General features: G+C 36.5%; 3 protein-coding genes across 4 annotated transcripts in view; all 3 read right to left on the bottom strand.

Moving 5' to 3' along the window:
* The window catches only part of LOC127169272 (obscurin-like), a 47,564-nt gene extending 45,943 nt beyond the window's left edge, over positions 1-1,621 (bottom strand). The window contains 5 exon segments of the mRNA XM_051116512.1: positions 100-363; positions 488-632; positions 634-755; positions 924-1,193; positions 1,342-1,621. Of these exon segments, the coding sequence (XP_050972469.1) occupies positions 100-363; positions 488-632; positions 634-755; positions 924-1,193; positions 1,342-1,621 (1,081 nt within the window).
* Positions 1,622-1,679: 58 nt separating this feature from the next.
* LOC127169271 (obscurin-like) lies at positions 1,680-4,679 on the bottom strand. The gene is made up of 5 exons (XM_051116511.1): positions 4,548-4,679; positions 3,780-3,838; positions 3,106-3,372; positions 2,755-2,916; positions 1,680-1,789 (listed from the first exon to the last, which is right to left on the bottom strand). Exons 2-5 carry the CDS (start codon positions 3,784-3,786, stop codon positions 1,680-1,682), a joined length of 546 nt encoding a protein of 181 aa, XP_050972468.1. The 5' UTR covers positions 3,787-3,838; positions 4,548-4,679.
* A 1,579-nt stretch (positions 4,680-6,258) lies between these two features.
* Positions 6,259-15,591, bottom strand: zgc:153738 (uncharacterized protein LOC558115 homolog). Of its 2 annotated transcripts, none has more exons than XM_051116975.1 (19): positions 15,351-15,591; positions 14,836-15,163; positions 14,635-14,754; positions 14,367-14,552; positions 14,196-14,267; positions 13,345-13,550; positions 13,152-13,236; positions 12,855-12,959; positions 12,123-12,198; positions 11,917-12,023; positions 11,610-11,696; positions 11,440-11,501; positions 10,176-10,258; positions 9,908-10,015; positions 9,602-9,801; positions 9,430-9,516; positions 9,174-9,351; positions 8,830-9,068; positions 6,259-8,540 (listed from the first exon to the last, which is right to left on the bottom strand). In XM_051116975.1, the coding sequence occupies exons 1-19, from the start codon at positions 15,359-15,361 to the stop codon at positions 8,421-8,423; spliced, it is 2,460 nt and encodes an 819-aa protein (XP_050972932.1). In that variant the 5' UTR covers positions 15,362-15,591; the 3' UTR covers positions 6,259-8,420. The 2 variants fall into 2 exon arrangements, with proteins under 2 accessions (XP_050972932.1, XP_050972934.1); XM_051116977.1 differs by having other exon boundaries at positions 14,641-14,754.
* Between the last annotated feature and the right edge of the window lie 893 nt (positions 15,592-16,484).

The following is a 16,484-nucleotide window of genomic DNA, read 5'->3' as shown; positions in this document are numbered from 1 at the left end:
ACATAGCTTACGTGTCTCTACTGTAAATGTAAAGTAGCAGGACAGCAGCTTATTTCAAAATCCTTTTTTTCTAGTTCAATGGTAACCGAAAAACCTCACCTCTGACCCTGAGGAATGCAGACTCACTGACATCAAAGGTTTTGAATGTTACACAGCTTTCTTGAGGAGCGAGTCGTTTTAGAATTAGATTGTACACTTTTCCAGAACTCTGGATTTTGTTGATGTGGTTTGTGTATAGGACTCGGTCATTGAGCAACCATTGGATGCTGGGTGACTCATGATTCAGTTCACAGCTGAACACTGCAGTTCCATCCTCCTCAACCTCTACTTGCTCTAAGTGTCTTATGATCTTCAACCTTTTCACTGCAGGAAAAAAAAAAAATTATTTACTGTGACTTATCTGGGATCTAAAGATGTACAGTATTATGCAAAGCTACTTGTGTATACTTAGGACAAGTCCAGGGCATGAATAGTTAAAAGCAGCTACCTTCCACACTAATTCTTCCTCTTGTCTCTGAGCCACCAGCCACACAGCGATACTCTCCTGAATCTGCTGCTTTCACACTCGTGATGGTCATCTCAACCCGGTTCTTTTCCCGCTTCATACTGTACTTATTGGAGGCAAACAGGGGGGGTTCTACCCTTGAACCAGCGCACCACTCTGGGAGATGGACAGAACTCACAGCTGAGAGTAACTGACGTGTTCTCCTTCACCTCCACATCAGAAATGGGCTGACTGACAATCAAAGGGCGCTCTATTAGGAAGCACAGGCAAGAATACATTTAAGGCACATGATTCACAAACCATATAATACAGATGTTTTCTCCATACTCTGATAGTAAAATTCTGGCTAATAAAATTATTTTTAATCATGTTATGGCCAATTGACAATCCTACTCTGAATATTTGAAAAGGTAATTACCTGTAACTGTGAGTTGAGCTTCTGACTTGCTTTTTCCTGAGGTGAACTGCACAGTTCCACTCATACTACTGTCGGTTTGAGTGAAAATAAGTCTGTTTGAAGTTCCTTGTCTCTCAATCCTGATTTCTGGACAGGGACACAGTATCCGGCCATTCAGGGTCCATTTGGGTGCCCTCTCTAATTTAATACTCGTTTCCACTTTAAAACGAGCTTCTTTAGGCTCCATGACCTCCACAGAACTGAGTCCTTTCAAAATGCTGATGGCCTGCTCTGTAAGAATAGATCCAGTATTCACTGTTAAAATTTTAGCATATCAAAAAGATAGACTAACAGGCTAAATGAATGTAAAGTATAAGAATGAGTCTAAATCAATGGGTAGTAAATTGTATACAAATTATGATTAAATGTAACTTCTCACCCTCTACAAACAGTTGGCAGGAAGTTCTGTCATCGACAGCGTCACACATAAAAGTGTCTTCATCTGAGGATCCCACATCATCTATGATGAGCTGTCTGTACACACCTTCACTGATAGTTTGGTACTTCCTGTTTGGCACAATTTCATGATTTCTTCTGTACCATTTAACTGCAGCATTGGCACGGGAGACCTGGCACTCCAGCAAGGCACGATGTTTGTACATGGCAATCTTCACTCTCAAGGGCTTCACAATATGAACTGGAAGCTCTGTAATGATCATCTTTGTTAATTTTAAACACAGCTGAAAAAAACGGATATGTGATTTGTGCTTTTGTTTTTTAACCTTTGACTCGTAGCGTTGCTGTTGAAGAGACCCTCTCGGCAGTGAATCTGATCTCACCAGCATCTTCTGGTTTGACTGATTTATAGGTTAGGGAGTGTATTTTACCTGTGTTTATGAGATTTGATTGAATTTGAAAGAGCTGAAGAAAATTGCATTCTAAAACAAAATGTTACAATTTTCAGTAAAAGACTTTTTCGGTCATTCTCAAAAAAGTTTCATATTGTGACGTCTTTTTAAACAATATAACACTAATTATCCATTTAAATGAACTTAACTTAAACTTTCTCAACACGGTTGAAAAACCACCATGTGTAGGTTTAAACGGCTTATTTTTACTCTGAACTTGGATGTATTTTTCCACAGCTTTCTGTATTTTCAAAATACAAATATTTAACATTAAAAAAACAGAATCTCGAGAAAGCAGTGGGCAAAAGGTATTTTTATATTATCTGCTTTTGTTTTTTTGCAAGCTTGTTATATATATAAGATTTTTTTAAGGAGACATTGGATGCAAAATTCTCTTTTACATGGTGTTTGCATATAAATGTGTCTTAGCAGTGTGTGGCCACAACCACCGATGGTAATAGTATTTAAATTGTATTTTTTTAAATGAAAATAACCGATCGTTTCGCTAGATAAGACCCTTCTTCCTCGGCTGGGCCCGTTTACAACCGCATTTGGGATCGTTTGAAGCCGCATTTAAACTGTATTTTGGAAGTTCAAAATCGGGGCACCATATCAGTCCATTATATGGAGAAAAATCCTGAAATGTTTTCCTCAAAACATTTCTTTACGACTGAAGAAAGACAGACATTAACATCTTGGATGACGAGGGGGTAAGTACATTATATGTGAATCTTTGTTTTGGAAGTGGGCTTCTCCTTTAATATACAATATGACATGAAACTACACTTTAATAAAGATTTTAGTATTGATGCTTTTCATATAGAGTTTGAAATCTCTTTTCATGATCAAAAAGTTAGCTGCCGTGTTGTCACCATATTTTGAGAATGACCCTTTAATGAACATAATGAGCCACCAGTCAATGTTACTCAAGCTCTCACACATACCCTCACATCTTATTTTAACATTGTCCCCAGCTCTCAACCGGCTGTCGTCCTTGTACCACTTCCCATCTACATCTTCCCAGTTGACCTCACAGATAAATGTCACACTCTCCCTCTCAGTCACACTGGCATTCTGAAGATCCTTCACAATCTTTATATCTCTGGCTGAGAAAGAGAAGACATGACAGTAAAGTACTGCTATCACAGGCAACTCTGATAACATTTAAACTGACAAAGACAACTTCTGTAAATGATCCAAAACTTATGGGATTTGAGACGTCCCATCCATTACCCCATAAAGAAATGACTTCTGCATTAAACACAGATTACATGTTGATGGTAACATTACAGTACCTGTGACTGTCAGCATGGCAGAGCTTTCAATCCCTTCAGCCTTGAAGTTGATGACACCCATGTCAGCAACCGTGACGCGTGTAAGTGTGAGTGTGTGTTTTTTCCCCTGCGTGGCAATTCGACAAACAGGCCTGGATTTAAGTGGGACTCCATCCCTGCTCCATTGACCCTGGATGTACGCATGACTGAGGACCACCTCAAAAGTACAGGCTTCTTTCTCACACAGAGTCACATCTTCTAGCCCTTTCACCAACTGAATTCTATTCACTTCAGACAAAAATAGAAGAATTTTCAGTGGGGGTTTTTGTAACAAAAACTGTCCTACTACAGAACCCCCAAAGTGACATTTGCAGGTGAAATAAAAACCCTGCAACAGTATAAAATTAAATGATATCCATCTTATTCTTCAACGTGGAAGTAAGCCTAAGGACGAGACTTCCGGTTAATTAAATAAAAAGAAGAATATCAACGTGTAGTAAATGGTAAAACTCTTTGCACTACAAATCAGCGTGTTCATAAGTAAGATAATACAGTACAATAATATGGTAAGACACACGAATTTGAAATATCAATGCAGAAAAACAAGATGTTTTTGTACAGTTAAAAACTCGTGAAATGTCAAAAATAAGGTGGATAATGAAATTCAGTATGCTTAATTAATAAACGATTCTTACATGCCATGTTTATGTCTTCTCACAAGCCTTTAGGAATGACCAGCAACTCCAGCTGAATTCTAAAAAAGTGTCATTTGTTATTCACTGACATTGTAAAGACTGATAAAAAAAATAAATGTGCCTGTTATTTCCACACACATACAATTTCTGCATTAATGTTTATTTAATTATTAACTAATTAACAAAATACATTAATAATGTGTTCCAATTTTGACAAAACAGATCTTATTAGTGAATACAACCTGTGGCTGATCTTATAACATGAAATATGAAACCCTAACTTACACTCTCTCTGAGTAATTAGTTAATAACTTGGAATGCACCAATGTCTCTGCCACTCTAGCTTACTCTTTGGTTGGTTCAGTAAGTTTTGTCCATATATGCAGAGTCAAATGACGGTTGTCTATGTCAAACAGAGAGACAAAGACAGAGTAACTCCCTGCACACTTCTTTCTCACATTACAAACAAACACTTCTCCCAGTTGTCTCATATGTCACCGGTGTTCAATTAATAGTTGGTCTCAAGTGTATATAATGCTTTGAAACATGACACCATCCTTGCATCCTTAAGATTAAAACACAGAATATGTGTTTTAGGATTTTTTTTTCATTTAATTAATCAGATTAAATTAAATTAAATTTAAATCTAATTTTTTTTGTGAATCATGCACCAGAAAAAAAATATGTAGAGATCAAGCATGAGAAAAAAAGTTAATACTGACTAGAATTTTAGGAAGGCGTGAATAGATAATCTTTGGTTCCACTTACCATTAGCTGAATGTGACATTTTCCTCACATTAAAGTCCAGAAGAGACACTTATCATTATCATATTTGAAGCTAGTGACAAAAATACCAGAAGACATCAAGGTCCACCCAAGATTTTGTTTAGTTCACGTAAATTCCTCCAAGATTACCCCCCCAAAATTTGACCAAAGATACCCAGGTCAGTGTGCTATCCCCTGTTTCCTTTGGCAGACAAGCAGATGAAAGTGTTTTTCTTTTTTTTTCAGCTTTCCCAAAGGCTAATACCGAACAGCTGACATATCTCCAAAATAGCAGTGCGTCATTATACATAAAGATAGAAACATCTTGGCTACATGGAGCAAGTCCTGCCTGCCTGCTAGCATTGTTATCATCCAGCGCAGATGACTGACCACCCACCTTTCTCAAAGGATTGTTTGGTTCATAAAATTTAGTCCCATAATTTCATAATTAACTGACTATACACCCTTACCAAATAAACCCAAACTGATTCAAAGGCTTGATTTAAAGTTGATTCCCAAAGATTTCATTGATTAATGTTGTGTTGACCAAAAGCTATTCACAGTAGCACTGTTCATGAATCATATTTCTCTGATAGTTGCCAATACAAGTGAGTTGGAAAGGTCACGAGAGATTAAAAGATCCTAGCTGTCATTCAGTCATGAAATCATTTGTTAGATCATTCTGAATGTGCATACTTCAGGACTGTCGAGTGTCTAATCAAGTTGTACTGCAAAATGAGCAAGATTCATTCTGACAACCGAAGCTGCAGTTTGACAATTCAAGAATTCCATTGTCTGTTCTGTTGGAACTTTGTTAGAGAACATTTTTCATTTTGTCAAGTACATAAATAGTTTATAAATGTTAACATCACTGATATAAACTGCACTGATTTATCATGTCTATGTTACTAGCAGCATCATACACAATTAATCTGATTTGCCAATGCAGCTGAGCTAGACATAATAACTGGCTCAACCAATGGCATCAGTTTAGGGGCGGAACTACCTGTTACCAGAAGCACTTTTGGAATTCTGTTTGGTGACCAGTGTGTTTGATGTCCAGGGGAACCCTGACAAAAAACATGTATTTTATCCCCCAGAACGTGATTTTTAATAGGAAACCCCTTGTCAAAATGCAACTGGGCTAGATTTGGGCTAGTTTTGAGTTTTGGGCGGGTTTTATTGTGAAAATCTGGCAACCTTGTTGGTGACTAAATAAATGCACCTCACTTAAAAAACCTTTTACCTATTATCACTGAATAAATTTGCAGATCTGTTGCATTTAGCAGGTGTAAAGTCTGTTTGATGAGTTGCAGACATCCACCAAGCATGTCCACAAGGAATCTCAACTCAAGGTGACATGGACGCAATATCACTGATGGCCCGAAGACGCCATATAAATAGCAATTTGTTAAGGAACCAGTGCCATGTGAGGATGTGTTAGATGAAATTAGAACTTGATGAAACAGCTGAACACTTCACCTAAGCTTACAGGTCCTTGTTTGGATCCCATCTCTGCGAGTTTCACATGTCCTTTGGTTCAGTCTCTGTCTACCCTGCTGACAACAGATTTACAGAGAGCCATAAATCAATTCGAAGTCACCTTGTTGCTGATACATATCGCATTGCACTTTATTATAATTTTTATGATTCATATGATTATAATTGTTAGCAGTTCAACATGAACGTCATTTGAATTAATATAATTGGACTCAAACAATTTTATATGCACATAATCAGAAACATGCTTTAGAACTATATGTATATAAACGTAAAGCAATTTGGCTAAATTCAATCCATAGTACCCATGACACGGTTGGAATGTAAGTGTAATTATAGTGAGAGTGAAAACAGCATGACCTTCTGGACATCAATGATGTTGATGCTGTGCAGCTTATTCCTGCATCATTAGTTAAATGATGCACCAAAACCTTAATTTTAACTTTGTGAAATTGGAATGCACTGGACAAAAGTTCTACTTCAATGAAATATGCAGATCTACATGTTTACCAGCACTGAGTTGCATTGCTTTGACAGAGTGGCTGTCCATTTGTTGATCTGAGATAATCCCTTAAACCCTAGTCTGGGGGGCTGTCTCAGTTTCAGCCCAGACCAATCACAGCTCCACATGTCTAACTGGGGCTACAAAATCCCCTTCTCCCATTAGTTGTCCTTGATCTGAAGCACGTACTGTCTTTTCACCTCTATGTATGGACCCCGACAACCCATAGCAGACCCTGGAAGAATTCTTATGCAGGGAAACCTCTTAGCTTAACATTAGTAAAAGCACACATTTTTAGCAGGCTGGTGATTGTGGAGATCTTACCAAAGTGCAACTTGAATATCAATACAACACTCATGTCTTATTTGTACACTACCGTTCAATAGTTTGGGTTCAGTACACTTTTTTATTTAAAGAAAATGAACCCTTTAATTTAGTTTTTACTTTTAATAAAACTAGACTTATTTTAGAATTTTTAGAATTCATTCAAGAATCCTGAAAAAATATCATGTTTTTGACAAAAAGCACAACTGTTTTCAGGACTGGTAATATTAAGAAAGGTTTCTTGAGCATTAAATTAGCATATAAGAAAAAAAATTGATTTCTGAAGGGTCATGTGACACTGAAGACTGAATTAATGGCTGCTGAATACTCTCCTTTGTCATCTAAGGAAATAATTACATTTTAAAATATATTAAAGGTGACATCGGATGCCCATTTTCCACAAGTTGGTATGATTCTTTAGGGTCCTCATAAAATGTCTGCAAAATTCTGTGGTTAAAATTTACCTTGTCAAAAAGAAGCTCTGTTCACAGCGACCTGTTTCGGTGCATGGCTCTTTAAATGATAATGAGCCACTTTAAATGATAATGAGCTAATTGTTGAGACGTTGTCACTACAGCTGCTTGAGCACTGAGAAAATGGCGTACAACTGGCTGAGGCCGGAAATATGCTACTATACAAGACAGTACGTCAGTGGTCGTGGGCGGGACCTGTGCAGTATGACATCATACTTTTCAGAAAATCAAAACATCTTGATATAATTAAGACTTTAGGTTTTTCAGGGATTAAAAAAAGAAGTAAAATAGATAATTGTACGGTGGTTATGTCCACACACTGCTAAGACACATTTATATGCAAACACCATGTAAAAGTGAATTTAGCACCCGATGTCCCCGTTAAAAAAGAAATCAGTTATTTTAAAGTGTAATAATATTTTACAATATTACTGTTTTTACTGTACTTTTCAATCAAACAAATGGAGCTTTGGTGAGCATAAGAGACTTACTGACCACAAACTTTTGAATGGTAATGTATAGGGGACACTGTAGATATAAAAATGCTGGACATTTGTGGTTTACAATTTAATGAAATAGTGGAACACCTAAATAAGTGCCATTTTAACTCACCACAATAAGAATTTTACTGGTTAAAATAACTGAATCTAAATTTAATCTGTTATATTGCACAGATTAATGTATCTCCATTATTTTTGTTATACAACACTTTACTTTTGAGGCTTAAGCATGTTAGCAATGACACTTTTTTGTCAGTTACAAAAATGTTCAGGCTATATGCCAGTTTGTTGAGGGGACATACAGTGTGTTAGATACGATAAGCCATGTGATCATGTTTTTCACACTGGTTTTTACACTCTTAAATGAACTACGAGATACGCCTTTCCTCTTTGATGGAGATGGTATCTGTGTATTTATAGAGCCACAAGCTCCACCCCTCAATTGGGAATTTAATTTACAACTGAATAAAAAACAAGCATACTGTCATAAGATTATGATGTCGTAAGCAAATTGATACATTTATTGGTGAAGGCAGGGAATGTGGTACCGTGGTTGCTCATGTTAACACTTATATTGTTACTTTTTTCCTTTCTTCTTGCCACCTTTGCCTCCTGTTTTTGGGGGCTCTTCATCACCCTCCTTCCCTGAGGCAGCTTTAATTCTCTTCTTTCCAAGGGGAGTCTTGGCATACCAGTTCTATAAAAAATGCAAAAGATATAGAGAAGACGGAAATTTTACATCACGAGGGTTTACTTCTCCAAAAATGTAATATCTTATCATCAAGTTAGCTATTAACTTTGATTGTGCAATAAAAAGCCATTCTACACTGCAAAAAAAGACTTATCCTTACTATTTTTGTCTTGTTTCTAGTAAATGCATCTTGATTTAAGAATTTTTAGATATTTTGACTAGGAACAAGACAAAAATACTAAGTAACATAAGCCTTTTTTAGCAGTGTATCAGACATTTGAGAGACTTTATTTACTTTTAGTGCCTCTTCTTCTTCCTGAAACACAGGGTCGATTCTTGCAAGCGGAGACACAAACTCTGAGGCAGTTAGTGGACGTTTAGGAAATTGCTGAATGCGCCGTTCAGTCAAGATGCTACGGACCACCTGCACCATATGACCCTGTGTGTAGCCATCAGAGATCTTTGCCAGAGAGCTGAGGTCCAGGTCACTGGTCACTTCTCCTCCATTCTTTTTTATCAGCTCTTTCCACATCACTATAAACATATGCAAATGCATGATTGGAAACACTGATTTTGCTTATTTGTTCTTATTTTTATTGTTGATCAAATAAATGCAGCCTTGATGAGCAATTAGTTTACCATATCTTGATGCATAGTCTGGCCGTGGTATGAGGATTATCTTATTGTAGAATTTGCACAAGGATTTCAGGTCTGCACTGTGTGGATCACTTGTCGTTCCTACTATTAAAACACAATCTTCTCCTCTAATGGACTTGAGGATCTTGGGTAGATCTTTTTTCAGACGCTTCGGATCTAACTGTGTACCAGAATTAAAACCAGCTCATTACATGTCATTTTACCACTAGACAGATCACAATTGGGTTGCACACTTTACCTCCTTCTCATCTTTCGGTACTTTTTTGTAAAACATTTTTTCAGCTTCTCCGATCCATATGACAGAAGGCTGCATCAATCTGGCAACCTGCATAGAATACAGAGTACATGAAAATATCAACAATTAGCAGGCCGGACTCGCAGATTTAGGCCAACATCAAACTAAACGTTACCTTAAACACCAGATGCAGCATCATCTGCAATCCACTCTTGCCAGGGTATTTCCCAGCCACGTTTAAAGGTGAAAGGTCAAACAGATTGGCTCCAGTCTCCTGGCAGATGGCATGGACCAACATTTTCTTACCCACCCCTGATGGCCCTACTAGCAGTATTGTCTTCACCAGGGGTGCCTTTTCATGCACAGCTTGGGAACCTATAGGACAAGAAAATGTTTTTTCATCCATTTAACTGGCCAGCTTGACACTATATGAAGAAGTTGCCATTTCTAAGGTAAAAGTATGAGTGATTAATTTACTCACCTAATGGTAAGACAGCATAGAGAGCTACAACTTGCCGAACATCAGATAAGGACGGCATAGGCTCAATGTCAGACTGTCGTAGAGTTGTGCCAAGGTAGCTATAGTCCCCTTTAATAACAGAGCAGATATATCTAGTATTGTATATACACTTATAGAAATTTATGACCCTATTTTGACTTTAAAAGGCCAAACAAGCATTAGAAGTGTTTACTTCTTTTCTTTCAAAATATGTATATTTCAAGGAGAATCATAAACAGATTGTAAATACCTAGATAATCTTTTAGTTTAACATTATCTGCCTTTTTCAGCAATTCCTCTTCAACCAGCTCTTCAAACAGTGACTCGGTGGTCCTAAAAATGAAAAAAGAGAGTTTAAAGTTATATTTATTGGACTTTTGCCTTTATTTGATAGGACAGTTGAGAGCAGACAGTAAAGCAATGGGTGAAGAGTGGGGGGGCGGGATCGACAAAGGACCTCGAGACGGGAATCGCCTTCAGCTCACTTGTGCTATATGTCAGCACACTAACCACTGGGCACATCATACACATAATTATACACATTCAAAAGTTTGGGTTCGATAAGATTTTCAAAAATGTTTTTGAAAGAAGTCTCAAGTCAACAAGGCTGCATTTATGTGATCACAAATAAAAGAAAAACAGTAATATTGTTAAGTATTATTACAACTTATTTTAGTTTTATTATTTTCATATATTTCAAAACATAATTTAGAATTGTAACGGCACAGATACATTTTTCAGCAGCTATTACTTCAGTCTGCAGTGTCACATGATTCTTCAGAAATCATCTAATATGCTAATTTAGTGCATGTCTTCTTATATTTTATCATCAATACTGAAAATAGTTGTGCTGCTTGAAGGAGCAGTTCACTTCCAGAACAAAAATGTACAGATAACGTACTCACCCCTTGTCATCCAAGATGTTCATGTCTTTCTTTCTTCAGTCGTAAAGAAATTATGTTTTTTGAGGAAAACATTTCAGGGATTATCTCCATATAGTGGACTTCAGTGGTGCCCATGACTTTGAACATCCAAAATGCAGTTTAAATGCAGCTTCAAAGAGGTTCTAAACAATCCCAGCTGAGGAATAAGACGGGATCGTTTAGAGCCCTTTGAAACTGCATTTTGGATGTTCAAACTCACAGGCACCATTAAAGTCCACTATAAGGAGATAATTCCTGAAACGTTTTCCTCAAAAAACATAATTTCTTTGCGACTGAAGAAAGAAAGGCATGAACATCTCAGATGACAACGGAGTGAGTACATCATCTGTAAATTTTTGTTCTGGAAGTGAACTACTTCATTAATATTTTTGTGGAAACTGATCTTTTTTCAGGATTCTTTCACTTGTTGATCTATTTAATGCACATTTGCTGAATAAAAGTATTAGTATTCCTTTTAAAAAACGTAAAAACTTTTGACAGTAAATAATTAAATAAACGAACTATCCCTTTAACCGCTCTAAATTTCCAAAGACATGTTTAACAAAAATGAATAAATAAAAATAAAATAACCTGTCTGCTGTAAGGTCTTTGTCCTTCTTCTTCCTCTTTCCACTTTTTGATGCCTTTTTTTTCTGTGTAGTAAGACACAAAATGTGCATAAAAGACATAAGACATACTGTACAGTCAATGTTTCTGATGTTATCAAATAAATCTATGTAAACAGAACTTTTTTACTGTACTTTTGCAGCACCCTTGACCTTTCCACTTTTTTCTTTATCCACAGCCAGCTTCCAATTAGCCAGTTCCTGTCTCATCAGTTCATCCACCTGAACAAGCAACAAAAACCAATGTCTCTAAAAGCTAGGATTAATGTTAATAAAATGACAATAATTTTGAAGGACAAATGGCCTTAAATGTTTGATCTCAGGGAGATTTAAAAAGAAAAGCGACAGTAAATGGAAAACAGCATGTACATGCAGAAAGGTTTAACAGCAGCAGCTGTAGTTTCACAACAAGCTAAAACACATTAAATGAACAATCAGTCACCTGTTTTCTTATTTCCACCTCAATCTCTTTTCTTTTCTCCTCCTTGATCAGCTCCTGCTCATGTCTTTGACTAAAATTCTTGGACTCGTTTCTGTTTTTCCAAACCTCTGCAGGTCAGATGAGATAATCATACTCACACCCTTTCTCTTGAGACTGATATGTTGTTATTGTAACACTTAAATATTTAAATATTCTAATTTTCTTGCCAGAAAATGTCTTGTGTCCCCTCTCAAGATCTGCCAGATAGGCAGATGGTAGCATCTTCAGTCCAGGCTCTTCCTCCTGTGATATTACATATTAGAAGAACTATGCAGTAGAGAAATACTTAGTAAACATATTCAATAATGTTCTTGCCAGTGTCTTCCGATTTACTTTTTGTCATTGTTATTATTGTTATGACAGATTTTGTCATTGTTTTACAAAATGTTGTTTTAAAGCGATAGTTTACCCAAAAATGAAAATTCTGTCATTAATTACTTACCCTCATGTTGTTTCAAACCCGTAAGACCTTTGTTCATCTCCGGAACAAAAAGATATTTTTGATGAAATACAAGAGCTTTTGACCCTCCATAGACAGCAAGTGTCCAAGAACAAAGACAAAATAGTCCATGTGACATCAGCGGTTCAATCGTAATTGTATGACGCTACGAAAAACCTTTTTGTGTGCAAAGAAGACAAAAATAATGATTTTATTCAACAATTTCTTCTCTCATTTGAGAATCTGCCACCATTAAACAGAGTACCTTAATGCATACGCGTGGTGCTGCTGACAGAGAGCATGTAGAAATTTCATCTAAAATATCTTAATTTGTGTTCCAATGATCAACAAAGATCTTGCAGGTTTGGAACGACATGAGGGTGAGTAATTAATTATAGAATTTTTATTTTTGGGTGAACTATCCCTTAAGCGCATGTAAAGTCCTTCCCTCAGTTCTTACTTCGTCATCGACTTTCTCTTTCTTTCTTTTTTCTTTCGTCTCCTCCTTGCCCTTCGGCTTTTTGTTGGCATCTTCCTCCTCCTTTGCTGCCAGTTCTTCTGCCAGCTTCAAAGGAAGACATGATCATTTCAGTGAAAACATAACAAACACTTTATACTGTATATTCCAGTTCTACTTAGTTATAATCATACTAAACAGTAAATAACATCCCAAACAAATGTAATTCTGCTGAGCCTTTTCTATATATAGGTTTTGATCAAAGATTAACATATATACTAATAACAGCAATACTTTTACCTCCTCAGGTGTTTTCTCTGCGAATATGAGAGCTGAACCTCCATCCTCCTCCTCTGGGTAGTCAGGAAATGAACCTGTTGCATCACTATTCACAAGTAATGCAAAAGTGATTCACACTCATGTTAAATGTTGTTAAAAGATGCTCAGTAAAACACCAAGGTAATATAAACAGTGTGCAACTATTGGCATTTACCGGCACTCTATGAACCACTGTCGGATCTGATCTTTCATGGTCTCCTTCATTTCTGGGCCCTCCACTTCCCTCAGCTGATGAATAACAGATCCGATGGACTTCTGATAGTCATCTTCATGTTCCTCTTGCCTAATTCGCCTGTTGGCCTCATTGTTTAGGACATCCAGCTCATTTTGGGATTGATTGGACAGTTTTGGATCCATGGCCTGAAGATGCACAGCCAGAGAATGAAATGAAAAGAAACAGTATTAGAGTTCCATCTACTGGTGGCAACACGGTGTACACAGTACACAGTAGAAACACAATGATCTTTAATAATATGTCCGGTTTACCTATGACTATCAGTACAAAGCACATACTTGTATTGGTGTGATTTGCATGTATTATAAAGTACCCAAAAAGTACATCTTTATTCACCAAGCACTGATGAAAAGTTACGGTAAAAAAACTTTACATTGTTACAAAAAATCTCTATCAAATAAATGCTGTTTTTAACTCTCTATTTAACAAAGAGTCCTGAAAAATACATATACATCAAGTTTTCCACAAAATATTAAGCACCTAATCCCTTTTCACCACTGATAATAAAAAGCAATGTTTCATAATCAACAAATGAGCAGATTTCTGAAAAACTGAACACTGGAGTAATGGCTAATAAAAATTCATCTTTGGTAATAAGGAATAAACTGCCTTTTAAAATATATTAAATATTAAATATTTTATTGTAATATTTCACAATTTTAAATAAATGAAGTCTTGGTCATCATACAGTTAGAGACTGATTAAAATAAATAAATAAATAAATAAATAAATAAATAAATAATAAATGAGTTCTATATGACTCATTTTACCATTCCAAGAAATATCATTTCCTCCTCACGCAGCCTTTTTGTAATTTTTCTTTGCATGAAACCTCTCCACACCTAAATAAAGATTAGAATTAGTTTAATTAAATGACTGTGTAAACTAATAGGTATATATTAACTATAACTATTTTGTGTGAACATAACAGTATATTTTACCTTCTGGATACAAACTGCGGCCTGGTCAGTGCTAACTTCCTCTTGTTCCTCAGCTTTCCTCTGTCTCTCAGAGTCTTTATGAATCTCTCTCATGAATTTTGCCCTCAGTCGGCCTTGCCGTGCTCTTTCAGCAACTTGGATGACTTTAATGGCCCTCTCCAGAGTCAGCATGCGCATTACAGGAGGCTTTGCGAGGCAAGAGAAGTCATGTTAGAGCATTAAACAATCCAATTGTTGTTTATGATGAAACATAACCAACTGATCTCACTCCTGCCTTTTCTGTGACATCCATTTGGTTCAATACAGCAGCGAACATTCTTTCTCTATCCTGCAGCACTCTGTTCCGCTCTCGAATGAAATACCTGGGAATTGGAATCTCAAGGTCCTCCTTTAACAAACAAGAGATTGAATTGACAAATTAAAGTTTAAATACATTTATTAAGTCCGTTATAGTATTAAAGACACTCACAGGGGTTAACTTCAGGTCTTGGATGATGTCATCCATGTAGTGGTATTCAGAATATTCCTTTTCCACCATTTCGTTCTTGAGCTCCAGAATTCGGCCCATCACACTGTCCAGCACCTGCCTAATCACGCGCCTCTTTTGAGGGTGAACGCTTTGGTCGTAGGCCTCTTCCAGCTGTCTGAACATCTGCACATAGCGGACATAGAAGCTGGCGAGCCTTTGGAAGAACACCACTCTGTCTCTCTCAGGACGGAGAGGTTCTTCTGGGAGTTCTTCATCCAGCAAACAACTGAGCTCCTCATGGGCTTCAGACCAGAGTGTATTGTATGTGCTGCCAGAGACAAATTGTTTCACCCATTGGAATAATACAAACAAGCTAACATCTGAATAAAATTAAATAATCTCTTAACCTTAAATTAAACAGAAAGAGACTGAATGTTGTAACATTTAGAAGAATTACTAACAAAGACATTTTATTTGAGGCAATATTTCCTTGCAAGCACATTTAACCTACAAACCTGTGCGACATCGTTTGATAAAATCTCTCAACGGTTCCTTCGTATAGCAGGATTTTACAGAATGTCGGACGTCTGTCACAGATAAGAGTAGCGGTAGTTAAAACATCCACTTTTTGGCGTTAAGATGAGGTTATTAGCACGTAGAACGACACTCCCGACAACAAATAATGTGACTTTTAAATTCAACACATTTCTACAGCAGTAGACAGCTGGATACATGGCTGACTAACTTGCCTGAAAGTTGTTGTCAACTTGTTTCTACGGTAACGATTACGTAGAACGGAAGAAGATCAAATGTCGAATAGAAATTAGGACCGGTGATTGAATTACGTCAACGTTTTGCCTGACAGATATAGTTCCTGTACACATATATGATGTTCCTGACATGTACACTCGTTAAATAACATATAGTGGAAATGTCATTTATTACAGTTGTCAGTTACGTAAGTTTTAAACATTAACTGAACTGAAATGCACAGCATTGAAATCCTTCTGTTTATATTTAGAGGCTTTTTATTAAGTCAGTAAAGATAAACGTTATTTTATCCGACTAAATTATGACTTGAAAGTAGAACAACAAGTGATGCAACCACATTACCAATATAGTTGTTAGATGCAAACTAACTTTATTATTAGTTTATTGTGAATTATTTACGTGACAATTTGTGACCCAGAACCACGAAACCAGTCGTAAGGGTCAATTTTTTTAAACTGATTTGAGAGAAATCATCTGAAAGTTGAATAAATAAGCTATATGGTTTGTTAGGATGGGGATAGAATGAAGATCTGGAATATGAGGGTGCAAAAAAATCTAAATATTGAGAAAATCGCCTTTAAAGTTGTCCAAGTTCTTAGCAATGCATACTAAAAAATTAAGTTTTGATATATTTACGGTAGGAAATTTGCTAAATATCTTCATGGAACATTATCTTTACTTAATATCCTAATGATTTTTGGCATAAATTAAAAATCTATCATTTAGACCCATACAATGTATTGTTGGCTATTGCTACAAATATACCCGTGCTACGTAAGGAAACATCTTACGAACAGCAGGTGCAATCTTACCATTCTCGAAGGGAAAACAGTTCTGGATTCAATTCGGTTTTTAATACAGATATAAGTTCACAGACT

The sequence above is a fragment of the Labeo rohita genome, chromosome 8 (genome assembly GCF_022985175.1).
Source record: "Labeo rohita strain BAU-BD-2019 chromosome 8, IGBB_LRoh.1.0, whole genome shotgun sequence".
NCBI classification, from domain to species: Eukaryota; Metazoa; Chordata; class Actinopteri; order Cypriniformes; family Cyprinidae; genus Labeo; species Labeo rohita.
The sequence above is the reverse complement of the archived record's forward strand: the minus strand, read 5'-3'. Positions and strand labels throughout refer to the sequence as shown.

Excerpts from the sequence above, each read along its gene's own strand:
- LOC127169271 (XM_051116511.1), bottom strand. Across the intron at positions 2,917-3,105 it reads TGCCATGCTGACAGTCACAG|CCAGAGATATAAAGATTGTG; the intron begins GTACTGTAATGT and ends TCTCTTTCTCAG. Across the intron at positions 1,790-2,754 it reads TGTTAAAATAAGATGTGAGG|GTAAAATACACTCCCTAACC; the intron begins GTATGTGTGAGA and ends TCATAAACACAG.
- zgc:153738 (XM_051116975.1), bottom strand. Across the intron at positions 10,259-11,439 it reads AAAGACCTTACAGCAGACAG|GACCACCGAGTCACTGTTTG; the intron begins GTTATTTTATTT and ends TTTCATTTTTAG. Across the intron at positions 9,802-9,907 it reads CTATGCTGTCTTACCATTAG|GTTCCCAAGCTGTGCATGAA; the intron begins GTGAGTAAATTA and ends CTTGTCCTATAG.